The sequence below is a fragment of the Zosterops lateralis genome, assembly GCF_965231275.1.
Source record: "Zosterops lateralis genome assembly, chromosome: 24".
Classification (NCBI taxonomy): Eukaryota; Metazoa; Chordata; class Aves; order Passeriformes; family Zosteropidae; genus Zosterops; species Zosterops lateralis.
Window position 1 is genome coordinate 4,755,061 of NC_139784.1, and position 22,601 is coordinate 4,777,661.

A 22,601-nucleotide genomic window follows, 5' to 3' on the forward strand; every position below is an offset into this window, starting at 1 on the left:
TGAACGCCCGCGGCTCGGCTCAGGTCGCTGGCACGGTGCCGGTCCCTGCGACACCCGGGACCCCGTGGAGCGGCTTCCCAGGCTCTGCTCTGCTCCCTGCCCTCCCGTCCCCACCGGAGCAGCCTCTGGCATCGCGTGGCGCACGGGCAGGGTCATGACGGCCGGGAGGGACGAGCCCTTCCAACACCACCTTCTCACTGGTCCCCACCGGAGGCCTCTCAGGTCACAGCCCCGTCCTGCTTTGCCGGCGCCTCTCCCCGCCTGTTCCACGCCGGAGTCTTGTGCCATGGAAGGTGAAACCCGGGCCTTAACGCAGAGTGACAGTTCCCGCTCGTGGGACATTAACCTTGTTTGTCACTCGGCTGTCTCCAGACGCAGACCCCGGGCTCTGGAGCAGATGGCTGCCGTCCCCCGCTCTGGTCACTCCCTGGGGATCCTCCTCCCGCGGCTGCCGGAGCAGCTGGGGAGGGCTGGGGGCACGCAGGACACGTGGCCCCAGCTGCCACCCTGTCCGTGGGGCCGTGGCTCCCTGGAGTCCTGCCGGTGTCCCCTCTCACGGGGCTGGATGATGCTGAGTCCCCCGGGGTCAGCCTTGCTCTGGATCCTGTCTATGGAATTACTTGGATGGAAACCATCAGGCTCGTTACAGCCCACACTGATGAGCACAAGGGAAAGGAAATGGATTCCAGGGTTTGTCTGGATGTGGAACAGCCACTGGCCTGTGTGGGTGTACAGGGGGATAAAATACATAAAAAGTCTAACAAAAATCTGCAGTAAGATTTGGGAAGGTAACTTGGTCTGGGATGGATGGAATTGTGCTGGGCTTAGGCTGTCAGTAGTGTCAGATATTTAATCAGGTGTGACAGGGAATGCGGAAGAACAGAAAAATGAGTTTATGGGGATATTTCCTGGGGTTGCTGTGGCCAACCTGGAGTCTTGGGAGGAGGGGGACACAGCCTCCATCCTGCAGACGGCTTAAATCTCAAGGAGGGATTTTTCTCATCCTGCTCTTTCCAGTTGTGAGGCACTGTGGACCAGATTTGCTGAGAGCGGGAGCTGCTGCTCGGCATGGTGGGTACGAGCGGCTCAGCGTTAAAGGCAACACTTCTGCAGCAAGGAATTAAAATCATCCCTTTCAATACCCCTCTCTGGGTAATTCGTTTCCTGATGTAGATTTATCTGTAGGGATCAGCAGCACGAGAATTAACAGCGTGACCTCCTTCTGTGTGTTCCAGCACGCTGGTAAATCTCTGTTATTAACTTCCAAGGAGCTCTGCCTGCCCGGTCATTAACCAGCCTCTTCTCCTCTCCAGGATGGAGGAAAACGTCACTGGGGCAAGATCTACAACCTGAATCCTCTTTGGCAGGAATGGCTCTTTGCCTGCTTGCCCCTGGAATCCCTTGGGAGCACAGGGATGGAGGAGTCCTCCTGGGAAACCTCCAGGATATCCAATGCCAGGGGACACCCTGCTCGTGGGTCCATGCTCCCAGCAGCAGGGCTGATGGCAGGGGGGGCTTTGGGGAGAAAATTTTGGAAGAAAGTTTTGGGAGAAAGTTTTGGGACAAGGTCTGTTTTCCCCAGCTCACAAGTACAGCGTGTTCCGCAGTGGCAGCCCCAGACTGCATCCTGAACTTTGAACTGATTTGATTTCCAAGAGGGAAGGAAGGATGTCTAATTGTTTAATTTCCACAATTAGAAAAATATTTATCAATAATTAGGAGTGATGGCAGCAATTATACTGGGATTAAAGCCAGGCTACACTTCATCACCCGCCTTTCACTCAGGGACCTTATTTATTTCTTTTCACCCCCCAAAAATTCCATGTACAGCTGCGTTGCTGCCAATAATGAATCATCCTTGTTCACTGCCTGCACAGGATTCATTAATCCGATGATGCCAGTGGTTCTAGGAAGGCTGCTGGGCACATTGTGTGGTCAATGGTTTCCTCCTTGGGCAGGAGAAAATTTAATTTCAGTGGGTAGGAAAGTGAAGCAGATCTAAAAGTCACAATAGCACTTCCTCTGCCTGTGGTAGAGAGCTGAGCAGTTCAGCCAGCCACACACTCCCCACCAGACTCCCTGGTGATTTTCCCTCTCATCACTCGTCCAAGGCAGGCATGGCTGAGTCCAGGGATCAGCTGTCCAACAGCTGTTCTTTTCAGATGAAGTTGTACGAATTAATAAAATTGCATGACCCTCAAAGTTTTCCCTCTCAGAGGGAAATGTCATAGTTTCAGGTATTTTTCCTGTCTCAGGAGACTCAGGGCCATCAGCCTCCATGGTCTGGGGCTCAGGTTCATCCTCCTGTGGAAGCACCTGGGGCCTGTGGCTGTGACACCTTCAGTGTCACCTGGGCACTCTTGGAACACCCTTGACTCTTGGTCAAGCTTTGTTTTCAAGGAACTTTCCACCAAAACAGCTCCTGGATGTGTCCTTGGAGGAATTCCTGGGGGCTGGATTAGCCAGGGCTGCACCACACCCATTCCAGGTGTGATGAGTACCTGGGATGTGTCAATCCCAGGGCACCTGCTCTTCCTGCCTCCCACAGCCTCTCTCCTTATCACCTGTGAGCAGGGGCCATGAGTTGTGTCCTGGGCAGGACTGTGGCTCCTTCAACTCCTCTTGGCTTAAATTTAGGGGAAAATCTCAATTGTGGGTTAATGAAGCTGCTGCTGGGAGTTACAAGACAACTTTCCCACCAGAGCAAAGTGTCACTGTCACCCGAAGGATGAATCCCGTCACCACTTCCAGCTCTGCAGTGAATGTTTGAACACGTGTTCTTTAAGTGTTTCTCAAGTGGGTTGTTCCAGGCAGCTCTGATGGGAAAACAATGGGCTGCAGCTTCCAGCTGGCAGATTATTCCTGTTATTTTTCCCATTTGTGGATGTTTCAAAGCTCTCGTGTGCTGTCAGTATGTGCTGAGATCCAGGAAGTCTGTGTGGAGGATAGAAAGTTTGAAGTTCTACATTTATTATTTGTGAGGACTCCTCAGTGTTCTCAAGGTGTTGTGGTGGTCCTTGGCACGGAGTGAGGTCTGAGCTGTGGGATCAGGGCAGGTTAAAGTGGGGGTTCACAGGGCTGAACCTCACAGGGATGATGCAGCTTCCCCACCTCACCAAGAGCATCAGGCACAGCCCAGGTTTCCATGATTCCTCCCGTAAAGCCAGAGCCAAGCAGAAGAGGAGAATTTGAGGGGGGTTTAAAGCAGTGAAAAGGGATCTCACAGTTCCTCAGGAGCTGTTGCAGCTGTGGGAGGTAGAGAGGGATGGGAAGAGTTGAGGTGAGAGCTGATCACAGGGATTTGTATATCCTGAGCTGTGGCAGGGAAGAGAGAGGTGTGAGGGAAGGTGTCAGCAACGAAAGGCTCAGCTGCTGCCCCAGGCGCCCAGCTCGGGCCGGATGCAGAGGACTTTCACACAGGAAAGGTCAGAGAGAAGTCACTTCCTGTCAGGTTTTTATGAGTCTCCACAGAATTACTGACACAAACTCCTTTGCAATGTGATACTTAAATATTTGAGCTATTTTTCTACTTTTAGAATCATAGAATTCCAGGGTGGTTTGGGTTGGAAGAGACATTAAAACTCATCAGCTGCACCCCTTGTCAGGGCAAGGACACCTTCCACTATCCCAGGTTGCTCCAAGCTCCACCCAACCTGGCCTTGGACACTTCCAGGGATTCAGAGGCAGCCAGAGCTTCTCAGGGCAACCTGTGCCAGGCCCTCCCCACCCTCACAGGGAAGGATTTCCTCTGTGTATCCAACTTAAATTTTTCCAATTTGAGATCCACTGAAGAAATGGAGGTGCTCTAAGAGCTTTCAGGAGGGAATAGAGTTCATTTGTGACTTTCCACTGCACTTAGTACGTACTTGAAGCTTTTTTCCTCTCATAATTGATGCGTGTGGCATTTCCTCTTGCTGAAATAGGCCAAGAGAACCAGGCAGCACCGCCGAGCCTGGCTGCTTCATCTGTCTCAGCCTGAGCCGTGCGCGGTGTCCAGTTGGCAGCAAGGATAATCAGCCCAAGGGCAGTGGAAATGCTCATTACAGCACACTTTATTCCTCAGTATTTAATAAGTAATGACTCTGAAAAGCTCCGAGCGGGGTCTGTGCCCGTGCCATCTCCTGCTGTGTTCCTGTCACTATGGATAAGTTAAACTGGGTTGAATCGGGTCGATTTTTGGATGAATACCCACCAAGGAATTTCAAGATGTTCTAAGAAGTTGGGTATGTTGAGTGGGAGATGCTTCTTTTGCTTGACTTAGTTTTCCTTTGTGGAAAAAAAAAGGAGGAAAGCTGGGCACTGCTTTCCACAGCTCAGTGTGTGCATAGAAATGGAGTCCTCTGATGTTCTCTGATGTCTCAGCAGAGTGAGTCTGGAAGGTCAAAACTCCCACAGGGAACAGCTTAGAAAGAAGCTCTGAAAGGCCATGTTCCAGGAGCTGTGCCATGGGAGGCTCAGCTGGGGCTGGGGAATAGCTGGAGTTACACACAAAGTTCTTGATAGTGGTCAAATAATCTTTACTCATTCTGTGAGCGGGGTGATGGATCACTGCAGATCCAGCAGCTAACCTTCCAAACCGGGTTGGGGTGAGGTTTCTCTGGGAAGCAAACGTTCCCATTAGCTCAGTGCTTTGGCAATTTGTATCATCCGGTGAACTGGTCAAGAATTCACAGCTGGTGTAAGAGGATCGTCTGTTCCTGCAGCACCTGGGGCCAGCCGGGCCCTGCACGAGGGTTTGGTGCAGCTGAAGGGGAAGATGCAGCAGGAGGAGGTGGAAGAGGCTCTGTGGGCTCTCTGCTTCCCTCTGGAATGTTCCCTCTTTATTCTGGGGACAAGGAGAGAATCATAACCTGGGTCCTTAATCCTCCCGAATGCTGGGCTGTGTAATCTGTTACTCACCCTCTCTTTTGTCTTGGAGACATGATTTTCCTTTCTCCTCATGTCCAGGCTGGAACATTTCAGAAACAGTGAAAGAATTGTGGAAAAAAAAAAAAAAGGGGGGGGGGGGAAGTAATGCTTTTAAATCTCAAAGATCAAATAATTCTGTTAATATCTGCTAGAAATTCCTCACAGAGATTTTGACATATGCCAGTCTGGCACATAACTCCACCACAGCCACCTGCCGTCCTGCCTGGAATTGTTTGTAGCTCCTTTGTGTTCTCTGAGCAGCACAAAGCTGCGGCGTGTCTGGTGCCACCACCAAGAAACAGACTCTGCACTAAGCCACGTGACAAACTTCCTTTTTTTCCCATTTAATTACTTTTCCTTGCACGAATGCTGTGTTTTAAGCAGTCCTTTTTCCAGTCTAAGGGATCCCTGGAAACACGGGAAAACCTAGGGGTGTATGAATGAGGATGTTTTGTTCCAAAGGGAACGGAGGGTTCCAGGATTGGCAGCTAAAATGAAAAGAACACCTCAACACCAAGAATTCTTTCACAGCTGCTCTTTGGTTTTCCAGTCTCTGCCAGTTTAATAGCAGGATTTTGCTCCGTATATTCTGGCTCCAGGACTGGTACAGGTCCGACACGTCACCTCATTGTTGGGACTGTAAGTTCCAGGACCACAAACCACTGTGAAGAGAACAGAGTTGGGGTTCCAGCCAGTTTCCCCCCCTCTCAGGGGGGCCCATCAGACATTCCCATGAGCCTTCCCAGGGCCCTGTGGGAGCTTCTTCCCTTCCAGAGCTCCCTGAGACTCTGGCTAAATTCCCCCCAACTCCACAACCTGCAGCAGGTGCTGCAAAAGAATTTGAAAAATCAGAGAATTTTCTAGCAGGACTTTCATTAAGGGAATTGCTTCTTACAGGCTCTGGATCCTGAGGATTGTCACTCACCAGTGACCTGGAAGGATAAAAACCCACTGCACTGCTTCTATTTTGCTTGGAAATGCAGCTACACCTGTGAGTGCACTGACACGCTCCACTGCCTCATTTCCTATCATTACTTTAAATCCACAATGCGAATGTCTTCCCAAAGGATGAACAGAAATATCCCTGCTTTTGACCCCAATATTTCCCTAATCCTCCCCAGAGCTCTGTGCCTGGTGCTAATCAGCTATATTTAAATCAATGAGCTATATTTAAATGGATGGATTTTATATTTACCGCAGCAGCTGGCACAGTTCTGGTGGGTGTGGTGGTTTTTCCCAAAACCTGGCCGGCAGCTGTCGATGGGAGTCATGGAGAAACTGTTTTCCACGTACTGTATTGTAGGAACAGTGTGAAACTCATTCTTCAAAATGTCCCTCAGCTGATGGAAAAACTTTCCAATTCGCTCTGCTGCCTAAAATTCAGAAGTATTGGGAGAATAAAAAACCAGTCAGTTGATTTTTGTTGATTTAAAAATAGCAGGAAATGTTTTCTGGTCCTGATTTCCACACACTGACTTGTCACCTTAATAGGGAATCTTCCTTGGCTTCAAGGGGCCTGGAATCAGACCTAAGATGTGAGCTGATCCCAGGATTTAATATTTAGAAGGCAGAGAGAACAGATTTTAGAAATTGGCTACAGTAGACTTTAAATTGCATTCCACTGACCAAATCATAAATTTTAAAAACCATTAAGAGGACTGGAAGTTCAATATAAATAATAATGTTTATCTTTCTTTATAATTTGAAGCAAGTACAAAGCAAGTAATGAGCCTGATTTTTTTAGCTGTTCTTTTTTAAGCTATTTGTATTAATTTGACTTCTAAACCCATTTTTCTTCCTGAATGGAATTATTTTAAATCCGTGAATCATCTTTTACAGCATTAATCCCACAAAATCTGGGTAAAGATGGATTACTACAAGTCATATCTGCAGGAGTTAAGGCAGAGGTGGGTGTTAAAGAGGCAGGAAAGACACGAGCAAGAGGCAGGGACTGACACAGAACCTGTCGGACTCTACTGTTTGTCACATCTTCACAGTCGTAAGGAATCCTGTGGCAAACTTCTTCCCATCCTGGTCTGAATGGATTGACTGTTTAGAGGAAGAAAGACCCATGAAAAAAGGGGAAAAAAAGATAGATTAGGTCCTTGTGGTTTCTATCCAGTTCCTTCCTTTGATTAGTAAGAGTCAGATGTCAACCAATACAAAACTGGGGGAAGAGGGGGGAAGTATGAGAGAATGGAACTAATGTCTCACACAGCACCCTCAGGATCCTAAAAGGTCTGGAGTTTTATGTAAAATTAAAAATCTTTGGGTCATGCAATTTTCTTGACTTTACTTAGGGGAAAATATCCAGAAAACTATTCCGTAACCTGTTGGATGGTCCCTCTTGGTGTGTGGTGAGAACAGATACAGGACCAAATGGGGTCAGATAATTAAAGAGTATCTTCCTTCTCACAGTGATAAACCATCTCTAGGCAGCATCAGGGCTAATTTAACTTGTCTGTTAACTTGTCTGTTTAGCCTTGTGAGGCTAAACCACCTTAGTATTGCCATGAGGAAGCTGTGAGGCTCCTGCTTTAGCTCTGTGGAGTTTCCTAGAATCAGACAAAAAATTCAGGGCTGGGTTGGATGGGACTTTCCACTTGGTCTAGTGAAAAGTGTCCTTGCCTATGGCAGAGGGGGAACTGAAAGAGCTTTAAGGTTCCTTCCTACCCAAACCATTCTGTGATTCTAAAACCAGAGTGGTCCCAGACTTACTAAAAATCAAATACTGAAAATCTAAACATGACAGTGACATCAAGGCATATTATGAGCTGTCTCCTTCCCACATTCCTCTCTAACCTTGGTGGTAACTGCTCTCGCTAGGATTGCAAAAACTTGAACGCTAAATTTAACATAAAAACTGCGTTTTAGCTCCATCTGTGGGCAACAACAAAAAATACAGGGACTCAAAAAAAAAACCCCCCAAAAAACCCGGAACAACTTTCGGAAGTGCTCTCGACTCCGCTGTTTTTCAGACATTATTCAATAGCACTCACAAATTGTTTATAACAATAAACGATCCCTCCCAAACAAGCACTGAAGTCGATTACCTAGAAAATTAACAAACAGCTCATACTGGAGGCCGTTCTTTGGCGTCCTGATAGAGTAGCACTTGTAGGACGAGTCTGTGATGTGGCAGGTCAGGTGGGAGATGGTGCCGTTGAGGATTTTGTTCAGTTTCTCGACGAACAAGCCGTTGGTTTTCAGCCTGCAGCGTGTTGTGGTAAAGCGAACAGTCACCTGATAGGCATGGTCGGCTTCCCTGTAGGCTGGGAGGAAATAGCTTGGGTGTGAGTCTGGGGTGTAATCACAGATCGAATCTTAAGACAGGTTATCAGTTCTTTGAATCTGAAATATGGGCTGTGATTCAAAAGTAAGTAAACAAATAAATAAAGCACAGTCATTAATTATGTCACAACAGTTCATCCTTGACAGAGCTGACTCAATAACAAAAGACAGTTTAGTTTGAAGTGTACAGGAATTTATGTACTTACTGGAGAAGCTGTTCCCAAATAATAAAAACAAAAAAGGTGGTAAATAGTAAAATGGCACAGAACCAGCATGTCTGCAAAGCTGTGTGTCTGAAATGGATTGGTGCCAATTTTTTGCAATTATGGTGTAGGATTAATTTTATTATTATTTTAAAATCTATTTTAAACATTTTAAAAGTTATTTAAAAGTGATTCTCAAGCATCTTTGGGTTGTTATATTGTGAGTGGGAAGTGATGCTGGTGAAGAGTGGTTGCAATAGGTGGAAGGGCCTGGGGTGCAGATCTTGGATAACTCTGGAATTCTTGAAGTTAATACTGTACCAAAGGGTAAAGATTATTTTATTGCCATATATTTTTGGGAACAGTGATATTAAATGTTTTCCAAAACTGTGAGAGGGCGCATGTGTGTGTATAAGTTAAAAAAAATAATAAATCTATTCTGGGATAACATTTTAACGAATTATTTTTGTGTTTTTTTTTAATCAAGCCTTGCAATAAACACAGAGTTCACAAATCTATCGACCTGCAAAGGCCATGTGCTTACTCCTAACTTAGCAATCTTACCATAAACCATGAATTTATAGGCCTCAACCAATTCTGTTTCTTCCTGTGTTGAAGTTTCGATGACTTTGTGTGAGAGAGTACAAAGGTAGGCACCAGACATTGACACCCTGAAACCCATCACCATCAGCTTCCCTGTCTCTGTCAGATTCACGTATTCTTGCCCTAAAATAGAAATATTGGATTACAGGAAATGTCCACTTGCTGATGCATTTAGAACATTTGAAGATGAAATCTTGTTCCTGTGCATAATGATGCTGATTCCCTTTAGCCTGAAATTATCTAAAATTTCTGACTTTTAGGATTTACTATGAATTTCCTTTTAGCTCAAGTATTTGGAACTTTTAGAGGGAGAAGAGAAATGGAGTTTAATGTCAGAACTTGTGGAAATAGCAGGCAAAGGGCTAAGGGGGGTGTGAATAGAAACAAGGAAAATATGTGATTTTTTTAGTCTCATCTAACCTTGTAAATCTCTTCCATCTGGACCAATCCACAAATAGTTGGGATCTATTATTCTTTCTTGAGAAAGAGCCAAATCCATACAGACCAGGAACGGGCTGTTTGTGAACACCTTAACATACACATTCACTGCAATACAGAATCAGGTGAATTATGTAAAATGCTGAAATTAAATGAAACCACAAATAAAAATAAATTGAAAATTGTGTTTAAAGTGTATTTTTCAGTTTTGGACTTGCAAAGTGTAATATTAAAGATTAATCTCCATTTGTTCTTAATTAATATCCTGGAACTGTCCACAGTGTGGCTGGTGCTGACTGTTAAAGGGAGGCACTTGTGTCCCACACACAAACTGTGGTGCAGGCATAAAAAAAGTACCCAGTTTTTCACTGAAACCCTCATTTAGATGTTAAATTTTCATCAGTGCTTCCAGCAGCACTATGGGACAAATATATGTGCATCCTCATCCCCCTTTCTTTTGTTCCTGTGCATACAGGGTTCCACCTGCACTAGTGCTACATAATGTTCCCTGGGTTTAAAACCCCAAATTCCAGTAAAAACTAGAAGGACAAATGTACCTTCATGCCTGGTGTCACCATAAACTTCATTCTTTCCAATTAAATCAATATATTGCTCTTCCTTCAGTTCTGCTCTCACTGTAGGGAAAAGTAATTGGAATATTAGAGATCTATCTTAATGTGTGACAGTTAGTCCTTCATTTCACCCTGGTTTTTGCCTCACTTTGTTTTTGTCTTACTTTTCCTTTTTCTCTATGTTTTTTTTAACAACAAGCAGGGCTCCATGTTTTTGACCTGTCACTTTTTAATTGTTTTCGTGCCCATGTTGCAAACCTGCCTGGATGTACCATGTTCCAGACCAGATGAACCTTCCTCTTTACAAAAAGCCACTAAAATAGTTATAAAATCTGACTGTAAGGTGAAGGCTCCACAGTGCGACCCTGAGATGACACAGGGTAGGAGTCTCTCCATCTTTTCCCTTCTGGAAAAGCAGACTGGTGTCAGACGAAGGTTTCTGTGACAAGAATCCCCAGGAGAGGTGAAAATTATTGGAAATAGGGGTTTTTTCAGGTCATGGGCACACTGGGGTGGTTCTGCCTGACTGTTGTGATCCAGAGTTGAGCCTGAGGGACAGTGGGGTGTCACTGTAAGTTATGCCAACCCCTCCTAAGGGACTTCAGCTCCCTGTCCCCTCTTAAGGACCTTCACCATCCACTCTGAGGGAAGGTTCTGTGGGGACACCTGTCCCCTACAGTGCAGTGTTACCCACCAGTGAGGTGTCAATGGAGCCCACCTGTCCCCTCTTGAGGGGCTTCATCATCCACTCTGAGGGAAGTTTTTTTAGGGGACATTTGTCCCACACAGTGCAGTGTTACCCACCAGTGGGGTGTCAATGGAGCTCACTGTGTCCCCTCTTGAGGGGCTTCATCTCCCACTCTGAGGGAAGATTTTTTTTGGGGACATCTGTCCCCTACAGTGCAGTGTTACCCACCAATGGGATAAATGGAGCCCCCATCTTGAGGGGCTTCATCTCCCACTCTGAGGGAAGGTTTTTAGGGGACATTTGTCCCCAGAGTGGAGCGGTACCCACCAATGTTCGCTCTGTCCCCTCTAACAGGGCTTCAATCCTCCACCCTGAGGGAAGTTTCTATGGCTTTTCCTCCCCACACTCAGCAGAGCGGGCTCCGATCCCCTCTACCACCCTCTGAGTGCACACCAACACAGCCCCGCAGCTCCTCCCTACCCCCTAGCCCCGCTCACCCCATCCCGCCGCCACCACCACGGCCGCCACGGCCAGGAGAGCTCCCGGGGGGCAGCGGGGCCGCCCGCCGCCCGCCGCCATCCTCCCGCCGCCCCCCGCCATGCTCCCGCCGCCCCTCACAACGGCCGCCGCGGGCGCGAGGGGGCGCTAACGGCCCCCGCCTCCCCCCGCCTCCATCCCCGCGCGCGCCCGGCGCTTCCCGCCCTTTTTCGTCCCCTCAGGGCTGAGGGCGGGAAGGGTGAGGCGTCCCCGTCGGGGTCCCTCGCTCCTTCTCCGCAGCCCTCGCCCACACTTAGTGCTTTTTATACTGTTTTTTATACATTCTGCTTCCTCTCCAGCACTCCACTGAGGTTTTTAAACAGTGTTTTGTTGTGGGGAGAGGTTTTTTTTTTTGTTGTTGTTGTTGTTGTTTTCTCGCTTTCAGGCCCCTGAGGCGCTTGGCAGCGAAGGACGGCCCCGGCCACCCCCTCAGAGCCCGCTGTCACATTTCAGCCCCACATCGCTCCTCCACAGTGCGCAGTGAGCTGTGTTTTTTTCACTCTAAAGTGGTTTCTCTGGCTGTGGGACAAGGAGAAGGAAGTACAGGGGGACAAGGGCAGAAAAGGCTCCATCATGGCTTTGTCAGTGTCGAAGCTGCCCTGGGCTAGAGAAGGTGTCCCTGCCCACAGCAAGGGAGAGGAGGGGGAACTGGATGGGCTTTAAGATCCCTTTCAACCCAAACCATTCTGTGATTAAGTGTTTCTGTAACTTGCTGTGAGAAAGACTGAAAGTAAGAGCTGGGCACATCCTGTGGCTTTTCCTCCTGAGGGGCTGCGAGTGCTGGGTGTTCTCCAGCTGCAGGTTTCTGGAGAAAGTCATTACAGGACACATATTTTTCCACGTAAAAGCAAGAAATATCCCTTTCAGTACCTAAAACAGCTGCAAGAGAGCTGGAAAGGGATTTTGGACAAGGGTCTGGAGTGATAGGACGAGGGGAATGGCTTCAACTAAAAATGGGAATTTCAAATTGGATATTGGGAAGAAAATCTGCTCTGTGAGGGTGGTGAGCCCCTGGAATGGATTCACCAGGGAAGTTGTCACTGCAAGTGTCCAAGACTGGGTTTGGATGAGACTTGGAGCAACCTGGGATGGTGGGAGGTGCCCTTGCCATGGCAGAGGTGGAACTGGATGGTTTTTAAAGTCTCTTCCAACCCAAACTCCTCTGGTATTCCGTGATTTTGTCACTTGCTGGGAGGGAAAGTAAGCATCAGGGAGAGCAGTGTTGGCTCGAAAATGAAGCCAAATGCCACAGTATCACTGCAAGTAACTTTCAACATGTTTTGGAAAACTTGCTACCTATCGATTTGAAACTTTTAAACATGTAACTATTTTGTTTCTAGAGCAGGTGATACAGAAACACTCTGGAAGCTGCTGGCAGGGAAAGGAGGGTCCTTGCGCTTGACCACAGGGCACGCTCCGAGGCACTCAAGACCAGAACAGTGGCCAAGGCTCTGGAAACTAGCAAAATAGTATTTATCCTACCTACCTAGATCATATTTATCACTCCAGGCCATGCTAGTGTCCAAAAATGATGTCACAGTATTTGCATAACAAATATGGAACCAACCAACACAGGCATAAGAGTTATTTTTATAGACAGCTGTGAAAGTTTTAACTCAATGCTTCTATGTAAAAAAAAACACTTAAGTTATGAGTTTCCTTTAATAAAGAAAAGAAAAATTTGGTAAAGAATACAAAAATAAAAGTGTGAAAAATGGGGTACCACTTTATTGATGGAAAATAGTTTTACTCAAGCTTTCTTCTTCCTTAAATCAGCACATTAACTGAAGTGGTCGGTTAAGGTATAAGAACTGTGTCAGGGTTTTCATTTTTAATGTCCTTGAGCTGCTGAGCAGGTCAGAACCGGGACCACCTCAGATGATCCCACGTTCCCATGTGCTGAATGTTTTCAGTTTTACTCAAAGTGAACATTTCATGCTGACACTGTGCAGGCAAAATGATTCAGTTTGTAACGTGTCTGCTATAAACGAGTCATATTTCAGCCCGAGCAGCCTCAGTTCCTAAGGATGTTTATAGCTCCTTTCAGATCCTGCACAGCCCATCAGTCCCCAGGTTGCTAATTATTATGAAATAGTATCTCTACTATAAAGCTTTGGATGCAGTTTTGGTTCTTTATAAACTCTTAGTGTCTTTAGCCAAATGACTCATTTATTTTCAATGCTATAATATTTCTAAGTCCCAGACTGGTAAATTGTCATTATAGATTTGTAAGCTTGGGGAGGGGGGGAAGAAGAGGGGGAATGGGCTATTTTTAAGAACAGAAAGCTTTGCAGGAAGGATTTAATAGGATAAAATGTGAATTTGGGTATTTATATTTGTGTTTAAAACCTGGATCACTGGAGTTTGTTTTTTCTTGAGATTTGTTTTGGTTTTTTTTAGTTAATAGAGTATCAGTAAGAAATGGTAGAAGAAGACAAAAATCTGCAGTTGTAAACTTCATTATGGAGTGAGTAGATATTAAAAAGGTGAATATTTTATCCTAGGAAATATGTAGAGATATTTCCAGGAGTGCAGAGTCAGGTGAAGGACCTGTTGCAGGGCTCTGGAGAGGCTGCACACCACACGTTCTGTCTCTGATTTTTCAGGTGAGTGATCCAAAGGTGGGATCACACAAAGGAGAGGGACAATTAGCACAGGGGTATTTTTATAGGCTGGGAAAAACAGGTTTGTTTGATTTGTGCCCTTAAAATAAAAACAGAGTGAAGATACATTTGTTTCTCCGAGAGTAAACATGACAGAAAGTAGAGATTTAAATCGGAGAACAAATCTGGCAGTAAGAGAAAATGGCTGTGGATAATCCTGGGGTGGAAACCAGAGGTTTCTGATGGCTGCACAGCAATTCCAGGGCTTCCTTAAAATTTGTAGAACCAGGAAACCTGCCTAATTATTAAATTATTCTGGAAGGGGGTTATAGAGATTGCCTAGAATAGCCAATGATTGCTTGATTATCCCTTTTTTTTTTTTTTTTAACCATTTTATTTCTAGAATCTTTTTCCAAGCAATGGAAAAGCAGCAGCATAAGAAGCAGCCGTTGGCACCACACAGGAAGTGAGTAGGAGAATCATGTTTCCATGTTGTTATCCTGCTCCTGATCTATGGTAATTCGTGCTTACTGCCTTTGGGTTTAGATCCAAGTGATGAGCTCAGATCCCAATTTCACTTCTCACTTCATTAACTCGTTTTGGGCCTGAACTGGCCTCTAAATGTCACCTGCTGCTACCCCTTGCCTCAGCAGGGATATTCTGGACCTGGTCAGGTCTCTCAGAGCCCTGTTCAGGCCTGAGGTGGAATGAACCTCTTCTCGGAGTCTGTACTAGAGAACTTTGAAATTCATACTTGTTTTGTTTTATTGATTTTCTACTAAGTAGCAACACTGTTTTCTTAAGAAATCCATCTCAACCTAAGTTCTGTTTACCATTATCTCAGCCGTTTAACTTTAACACACAGTCCTAGGTGTGCTCATTCTGGGGACGAAAGCGGCTGGGGGCTCCCCCAATCCCCTAAAACAGGCGCGGTGCCCTCAGCCCCCCTGCCCCGCCGCTGCCCCTCCCGAGGGGCGGGTGCCCCTGCGAGCGGCACCGGCAGCGGCTCCAAGGCAGGCGAGCCCGGGACCGGGGCCGGGACGGGGTCGGCTCCTCTCCCCGCCACCCGGCGCCGCTCTCCGCCCGCCGAGCGCCCAGCCGGATGTCACGGTGACGGGCGGGAGGCGAGGCCGGTGCGCTCCGCTGGCAGTCCAGAGCCCGAGCGGGCAGGTGGAGCTGGGACCCGCGAACAGAGCATGGAAGGTGAGAAACGACCCCGCTCTTCCCCCGGACCCTCTGCCCCGCCGGGGCCCGCAGCGGCTCCATCGCCCGGGGGCTTTCAGCCGCTTCTTCAGCGCTTGCTGCAAACAGATCGCAGGCTCCAGAAAAGAAATCGAATCTCGTCTAGCAATTAAACGGGAAACGAACGGGGCCTTTTGCCTCCTCTCTGTTTAATTTCGGAGATATCACAAAGCGCGTGATAAAGCCGGGGTTTAGAGCGCACTTTATCTGCTGTTCGTGTTCTGGGGTTTAACGAATTCAAGGATGTCTCCTTTCTTTTCACCTGTAAAACGTGCCCATAATATTCAGAGCCAGCAAAAACCAATCTGGGAGTTAATATTGGGTTCTGGAATAATTACTTGTCATAGAAAAGCAATGTTTCTGGTGTTTTTAATAATCTGGGCAAAGAAGCTTTGCATAGCATCACTTGGTTTCTTATTTCAAACTCAGATTCTTACTCTAACTCAGCTTTAAGGCTCCAGTTTAGATTTTGCTCTGTCTCAATGACTTGAGGCTTTTGGTTATTTTAACTTAGCTGCAGATGTCTATTTAAAAATGCATTTTCCTTTGCTGTAGGCTTTTTAACTGTTTGTATGTAAATAATCAGTCATTGAATTGACCAAATCGAGAATGTTGTTGTTTGAGAGAAGTAACTAATTTGAAAGAATGGGTTTGAGGGCACTTTGGCACTTAGAAATGCGGCTTCATTTTCTTGATCGAGTTGGGATCGCTGTCTTTTTAAGAGAAGAAAGTTTGTGAGGTGTGTTGGAATAGTCTACAATTAGAAAATAACAGGGTTCACTATAACTGAGGTTATCTAAGAAGTCCTTTCTTTGGTGTTCTTATTTCTTGTGCGTTCAAAGTGAACATGGAAATGATCCTTCAGATTTTGGGTCTGTACTTGAGGACGATGAGGATCCATTAACGTGCCTGCAATTGTTGCATTGGGGATGAAGTTAGCGCAACAGTGTTGTGACATGTTATCCCTGGATACAGCAATTTCCAGGAGTGTTTCCATGGGTCTTGGAAAAATCTCTGTGCCTTGAGGGGTAACATGGCTGACCTGGACTATCCATGTGTGGGGAGGTTTGTTGGGTCACAGAGCAGCAGACAGGCCCTGGCAAGAGTGAGTGTTTGAATGAAAATTGGTCATTAACTTAATTGTATCTCTCCATGACTGGTTTGGTTTTGTGACTACTGAAAGAACTGTCCAGCTGGAGCTGTCAGCTCCAGGTTCTGGGCTGGGATCAACAGGTTGGATCAGGAGCTGGACTTTGATGATCCTAGTGGGTCTCTTCTGACTCAGGATATTCTATTATTCAGGATATCCTATATTGAACCACTGAATTATTCTGCTGGGTTTAGAAGGTTGTATGTACCAATATGAAAAAAATCTCCTGAGTTACACACTGCTGATCAGGATTTCTTCCCAAAATGACACGTGCACTTAAAATGACCATGATGTTTCACACATTGCATGGTGCTTAAGAGCAGCAAAGTATCTGAGACCCCACAAAGAGTTTACTTGGCCCAGGTGCCCTGTTTGGAAAGCCATGGAGGCTGTGAATGCTGGAGAAGTATATTCAGTGGAGACATCAGCTAAAATCTCTCTCCTTAATGTCCCAGTGTAGGCTGAAGGCAAAGACTTGTTGGGGTGGAAAAGACTGAGTGTTGTACACAGTGAAGGCACTGACTTCAGACAAGGAAACTGTTTCTACTCCATATACTCAGATGGAAGGACTGAGAGCAGATGGGATTTTCAAAAGTGTCCCCTTCCCTGTGCTGTTGGGCTGAAAAGTGCAACTGGCAGGAAAAAGGCAGCATTCTGGTTTCATCATGGGGAGAAACAGATGAAAATGTAATAATTCAAGATATACCTCCCAACTCAAGATATACCTCCCATTCTGTATTAAGGACAGAAAGGAACCATCAGTCATCTGAAAAATATCCATTTTAGGGGGGTTAAATTTCTGGTTAGTTGTTCTGACCAAATACCAGGATAAAGTATGAATAGTGTTGCATACTAAAATACCACAGCACTTTTTTAGCAAGATATTTGAATATTTTGGCTCCCTTTGCCTATTGACGTAGAACGCGGGATGGCCAAGGATTGGTTTTGAAAGCACACGAATTTTACTTCTGCTTTGTAAATGCACATCGTGCCTCGGCTGCAGCGCACAGAGACGGGCGTTCTCTTCCCATGCACCCCAGCCAGTGGAGCTCTTTGAAGCTTGGGAAGACAAACGTGTTCTGTAAGTGATTTCCTGCCTCGTGTGTTTTTCTGAACATTTGGTAGAAAAATCGCCTTATTGGTACAGAATCAAGGGTGGAATCTACCCACATGTCTTCATGAAGGAGCTGGCTTAGGATAGTCAGGAAAGAGACCTGAGGTTAAATATTAGGAGACCACTAAGAAGCTGCTGGAGACTGATGCTGTAAAGAAACCAGGTGCTAGTGAGGGGAGGTTGGAGGCTTGAAAGTGAGACAAAGACCAGAATGTTTCTCAAGCAAGAAGAGAAACATCCTATGGTGCGTCGTTGTTCTTATCTCTTCCGAAGGGTTGGCCTTCCTAGCAGCCATCATGGGCATGAAACTGTTGTGTTCAACAAAATATTAATAAATTCATAGACTCCATCCCAGCAGGAAGGAGATGAATGTCTGAGGAGGCTGAGCAGGTCCTGTTTGGCCCTTGCGGGGTTCGGGAAGTGCCATTCTCCAGCAAATTGTCCTGCAGCTGCCAGGGAAACCTGAGGAATCCAGTGGTTCCTAAAAATATATAGTTATCCAGGAATATATGTAAAATTTCTGGAATTCAAGCAGTCATGTAGGGGTTCCAGTCCTTTCTTCTGTGACCTCCTGGGAGCTCAGGGGAATGCAGAACTGCTGCTGAGGTTTCAACAGCAACTTGGGGCTTCAGCGTGGGGCTTTGACCCCCATCACCCAAATGGGGCAACTCTGCAGGGATTCTGAATGCAATTAAAACCAAAATCAAGTGTTACAGAATAAGGGAGATTTCTTTTAATTGTGTGAAGAATTACAAGGGTTTGTGTAGTTTAAGTGTCTGTATTCATGGGATCACAGAATGTTTTGGGATGGAAGAGCATTAAAGCTCCTCCAGTTCCATCCCCTGCCATGGGGAGGGACACTTTCCTTTATCCCAGGTTGCTCCAAGCCCCATCCAGACTGGCCTTGAACACTCCCAGGATGGGGCACCTACAGCTTCTCTGGGCAACTCATTGAGGTTTAGAGTAAAAATCAATATTAGAGAGAATTTTGTTCACTTACCCAGAATTTACTGATGTTTTCTCCTCATTATTTGCTGTATAAATTGGTCCATATGCTTCTTTCACCTCAATTTTCCGGGCATAATAAAATGAAAATGAGAAATTAAGGGCCATAACTATGCAGTTCCGTGATCTTTCTTATTTATTTCAAAATATTGATTCAGTAAATATCTGAACATTTTGTCATTTAATTCTGTGACTATCTTTATGATGCAAGGCCTTTATTTTGTTGCACAAATTATCCCCCCCTCTATTCATGCAGTTTTTTGGAGTACCTCTTCTGATACCATGCTGCCTCGCTGGAGAGTTACCAGAGCTTTATATTTTAACGTTGCAGAGACCACAAAAAAGTTCCATATGCAGAGGAGGTAAAGACAGATAATTATGGGGTAAATGTCACCCGTGGTTAACACCTCATGCCTGTTGCCTGGGTGTTTCTGTTATGTAACTGCCAGGAAGAAATTTTCCCGCTCCAGAAACAATTATTTTTTAGGTTCAAGGCTGATAAAAGATGTTATGGCATGTAAAAAATAAAGAGGGGGAAAAAGCTACAGGAAAGAAGGGAGGAAGGAAGCAGGTAACTCTGTCTGTGTTAAGAATTCAACCTCCTAACAATGAAATCTCAAGGCAAGGAAGCCTTGAGTAAAGACATAATGGGACAGCTCAGGTCTGTGCCTCCAGTTCAACTCAACAGCTGAACTTTGTGCACTGGAGTGGGCAATGGGAATACCTGCAGCTTTGTTGGCTTCAGAGCTCTGCTGAGCCCCCACACGCTGGGAAACCAGGCTGCACGGGTAGTCCTCTGAAAAATTTTTAAAATTCCTAGCATTTGATCCCTTTTGGAATTTCTCAGTGGGAATTAGACTTGCATTCCCATGAAAACCAAGTAGATCTTGTGAAGATAATGGGGATTTCCCTCTGTATTGGCAAAGGAATGTAAAAACGTCTTTGTGCTTTAGAGAAATTAACTTCCTACAGGGTTACTATGGCTGCACTGTGCTCACAGAGTACTCAATGAGTAAATCGCAAGGATAAGGTACTCTGTTCTATAATTTTTGAAGTTAGAAAATCATACTTAATCCCTTTTCTGGGCACAGGCCAATGCTCAGGATATAAAGAAGTGAAGCAAGGTACTAATTTGATTTTTATTCTTTGAAACTTTTTCCTTTTCAATTTTATTTTCAGCCAAGAAAACAGGAATTTATAAGATTGTAACAACCGTGTTGTGATCTGTTCAAAATATTAAACACCTCAGGCTGCTTTTCTGTCTTTTGCAGATTCACAGCCTGGGATGGACCTCAGTAACCCTCAGGAACAGCCCATAGCTGCAGGTACTGTGCTGTTCAATTCTGCTTTTCCACCCTCTCTTGACAATTTTATATTTTAATGGAGAAAAAGACATGAATTGCAGATGGTTTAGGGTCCCGGGACACTGAATAACAGAGTCAAAAGTACAAAGAGGGGCATTAAAGGCAAAAAGGGTAAATTTTAGAGATTAAATAAAACTGGGAAGTTCATTTAACATCAGAAAATTAGAGTGAAGTGGGGAAAAAACACTGTATAGAAGGAAAGGAAATATTTTGAGGAGAAAGCTGGAAGTTTTGATTAGGGAAGCAAGAATAATACAATTCTCTTGGTTGACTGCATTTCTGAAAATATGAAAACAAACCTCCTGAGTTGGTTTGACAAGTGTTTCACTTTCTTGTTAATCAAAAAGTCGAGCCTCTTTTCAGCTCCAATGTAATATTTAGCTTGAGAAGGATTGGGTGTGCTGCCATCCAGCTGTCAGTAGGTTAAAGAATTTACTAGGAATTTCACAGTATTACTGTGAATTTTAAAAATTCTCACAATGTTTGAAAGAAAATACTGTCTGTTTTTTAAATGAAATATTGATCCGAAATTTACAGAAATACACATCATATGGAACTAGTTTGCATCATGGGGTTAATGAAAGAGGCTCTATTTGAAACACTTCACCAGAATAAATTTCACTACAGTTAAAAATGTGTCCTTATTTCTGAGGAGAGAGGCTGGGATCTCTGGGATGCTGGTCTGCATGATAATGTTGATATTTAAAAATATACACATGGAATCAGCAGAGAAGTGCAAGTGGGTTCAAAGAGGCCTTGATTACATGTGCTTGAGCAGTTTTCTGGCCTGGGGCCAGAATGATTAATATTTTGCCCAAAAGAACAAAGTGGAGCTGTGATTCCTTTGCCTTGTTCCAAGGAGCTCCATCCCTGCTCACAGCAGTTGTCAGAGCACCTATGATAGAGTTAGATATACAGGACTTTATTCCTGCTGTAATTTAGAGCAACCCCCAGAATATTTAGATCTGAGCAAAAGCTGAAAATGGGTTCCAGGCATGTGTGAGAGTTTGTGTAGAATTTTGGGAAGTAAAATCATTCCCCAAAGTACAACCAGTGCATCTGCAGAAATAACATTGTGGGTACTGTCAGCAGTGCTGGGAGTGTGCAGGTGCTTTCTTTGAGGGAATCACCTGGAAATCTTCTTGGAGAAGAAACAGTTAATTATTTTTTGGTTTTGTTGTTTGTTTGTTTGTTTTTCCAGAAGAACATGAGGATTTGACAGACTGTAATCTGAACAAATCCCAGGAAATGGAAAGCATGGATAATGTGGAAGATATGAAGGAGCACAATCAGTCTAATGAAGAAGCAGGAGGTAAAGTAGAGTTGGATAAATAATGGTTGTATTTTGTCTTTTTATTAATCTGATTATGCTATGAGAACCTGCCTTTAAAAGGAAAAGCAATACAATTAATTAGGAGCATTTCACCACACTCTAAAGAGGACCAACACTTTTCCATCAGGGAACCTCGCGTGCATTTTACCAAGGTCAGTTTTACAAGATCCATGAAACATGGATGGGAAGATAAAAGAGCAAGTGCATCTGGTGATCCTTCAATGTGTGTGGTAACAAATTCCTAAGAGCAGTTTGCATAAGCAAATCCTGTGTTAGGGCTGCAATTTTTATTAATGCTGCTAAGTACTTTCATACCTAAAAAATAACTTGATATCTTATTCATTTTTTGAAAGAAAGAACAGGTTTCCTCAAGTTCACAGGACCACTCAGACCTGTAAAATTTAAAACTGTAGCAGCAATGCTGTGCTTTAAACTGTGAGTGAAGAGGAGGTTGGTCAGTTTTAAGAGGAGGTTGGTCAGTTTTCCATGTTTATTGTTGAAGAAAATTCTCTTCCTCGAGGTCTGAGAGAAAACATATGGATTAAATTAAAGAGTAAACTAATCTGTACTGTCTTTAAAAACCAGCAAACCCTCTTCATTTATAGATAGAAGATAACAGCAGCAGCCCCCAAAACATGGCAATCTCACTGCCCTCGGAGCTCAGGGATTTACGTGTGTCTATGACATAGATGTTGAGTTTCTTCCATGTTGTAGAAGCTCCTAAACTGAAATCTCAGCATTAACAACAGTTCCTGCCCATGATCTGACAGAGTTCATCCGTGCCAGGGCCTCAGCCACAACCAGTGAGCAGCGTACCTGGTGGAGGATGTGGGGCACGTGTCCTGGGGACAGCACACATGGTGTCACCAGTTTTACAGGGCCTTTCTGTGCCACGGGCCCATGGCAGTGCAGCAGCACCAAGAGAAATTATGGTTGTGGCTTTGGGTTGGAGTTTGAGGTAGAGTTTGTATCACATGAATCAAGTAAATCACTGAAGAATTATGTATTTTGGCTGTGCAAGTAGCTTTGGTTGCTCCCTCTAACATTAATGTGATTATTTTGCAGAGGTTATACTTTTGCATTATTAAAGACCAAATGTTTTTATTGGTTAACAAATTGAAAGCAAACATGAAACACTCAAGGGAGTGGTGAGATGAATCTCACTCAAGGATCTACAGTGCCAGTATCTGGAACTCTTTTGGTGTCTGGTCTTTCTGGACGATTTATAGAGAGACATCACACAGGTTTTCTGACCAAATTTGGGTGTCTGGATTAGGGTGAAAAACCTCGTGTCCCCAGAGCAGCTGCTGCTTAGCAGGATTCTGCAGTTGAGATTATCTCATTATAAATGTCTGCAATATAGAGCCTGCCTTGGGCAGGTGAGTTCTGCTCTGCTTACCCTAAATACAGAAGTTTAATAGAATAGACAGAATATGGAGGACTTGAGCATTTTCTACATCCAAGGCAGCTGATCTCTCAGATCCCACAGGACATAAAATATTCACAGCCATGCTCCAGCTGTTTGTCCACCCCTTGCACCAGTTCCACTC

At 45.0% G+C, this 22,601-nt stretch overlaps 2 protein-coding genes across 6 annotated transcripts in view; one reads left to right on the plus strand and one right to left on the minus strand.

Moving 5' to 3' along the window:
• Nucleotides 1-5,469: 5,469 nt before the first annotated feature.
• ZPBP2 (zona pellucida binding protein 2) lies at nt 5,470-12,754 on the minus strand (the record flags this gene model as incomplete). The annotated part of the gene is made up of 7 exons (XM_083877818.1): nt 5,470-5,570; nt 6,104-6,281; nt 6,872-6,957; nt 7,962-8,231; nt 8,967-9,128; nt 9,426-9,551; nt 12,727-12,754. 7 exons carry the CDS (start codon nt 12,752-12,754, stop codon nt 5,470-5,472), a joined length of 951 nt encoding a protein of 316 aa, XP_083733944.1.
• Nucleotides 12,755-14,979: 2,225 nt separating this feature from the next.
• Nucleotides 14,980-22,601, plus strand: part of IKZF3 (IKAROS family zinc finger 3) — a 35,747-nt gene continuing 28,125 nt past the window's right edge. For 4 of the 5 annotated variants that reach the window (XM_083877599.1, XM_083877600.1, XM_083877596.1 and 1 more), the window contains exons 1-3: nt 17,222-17,316; nt 19,626-19,679; nt 20,920-21,030. In XM_083877599.1, coding sequence (XP_083733725.1) covers nt 17,265-17,316; nt 19,626-19,679; nt 20,920-21,030 — 217 coding nt within the window. In that variant the 5' untranslated portion in view covers nt 17,222-17,264. Of the gene's footprint in view, nt 15,047-17,221; nt 17,317-19,625; nt 19,680-20,919; nt 21,031-22,601 lie in introns of those variants that run through there. The other variant, XM_083877597.1, reaches the window with a different exon arrangement.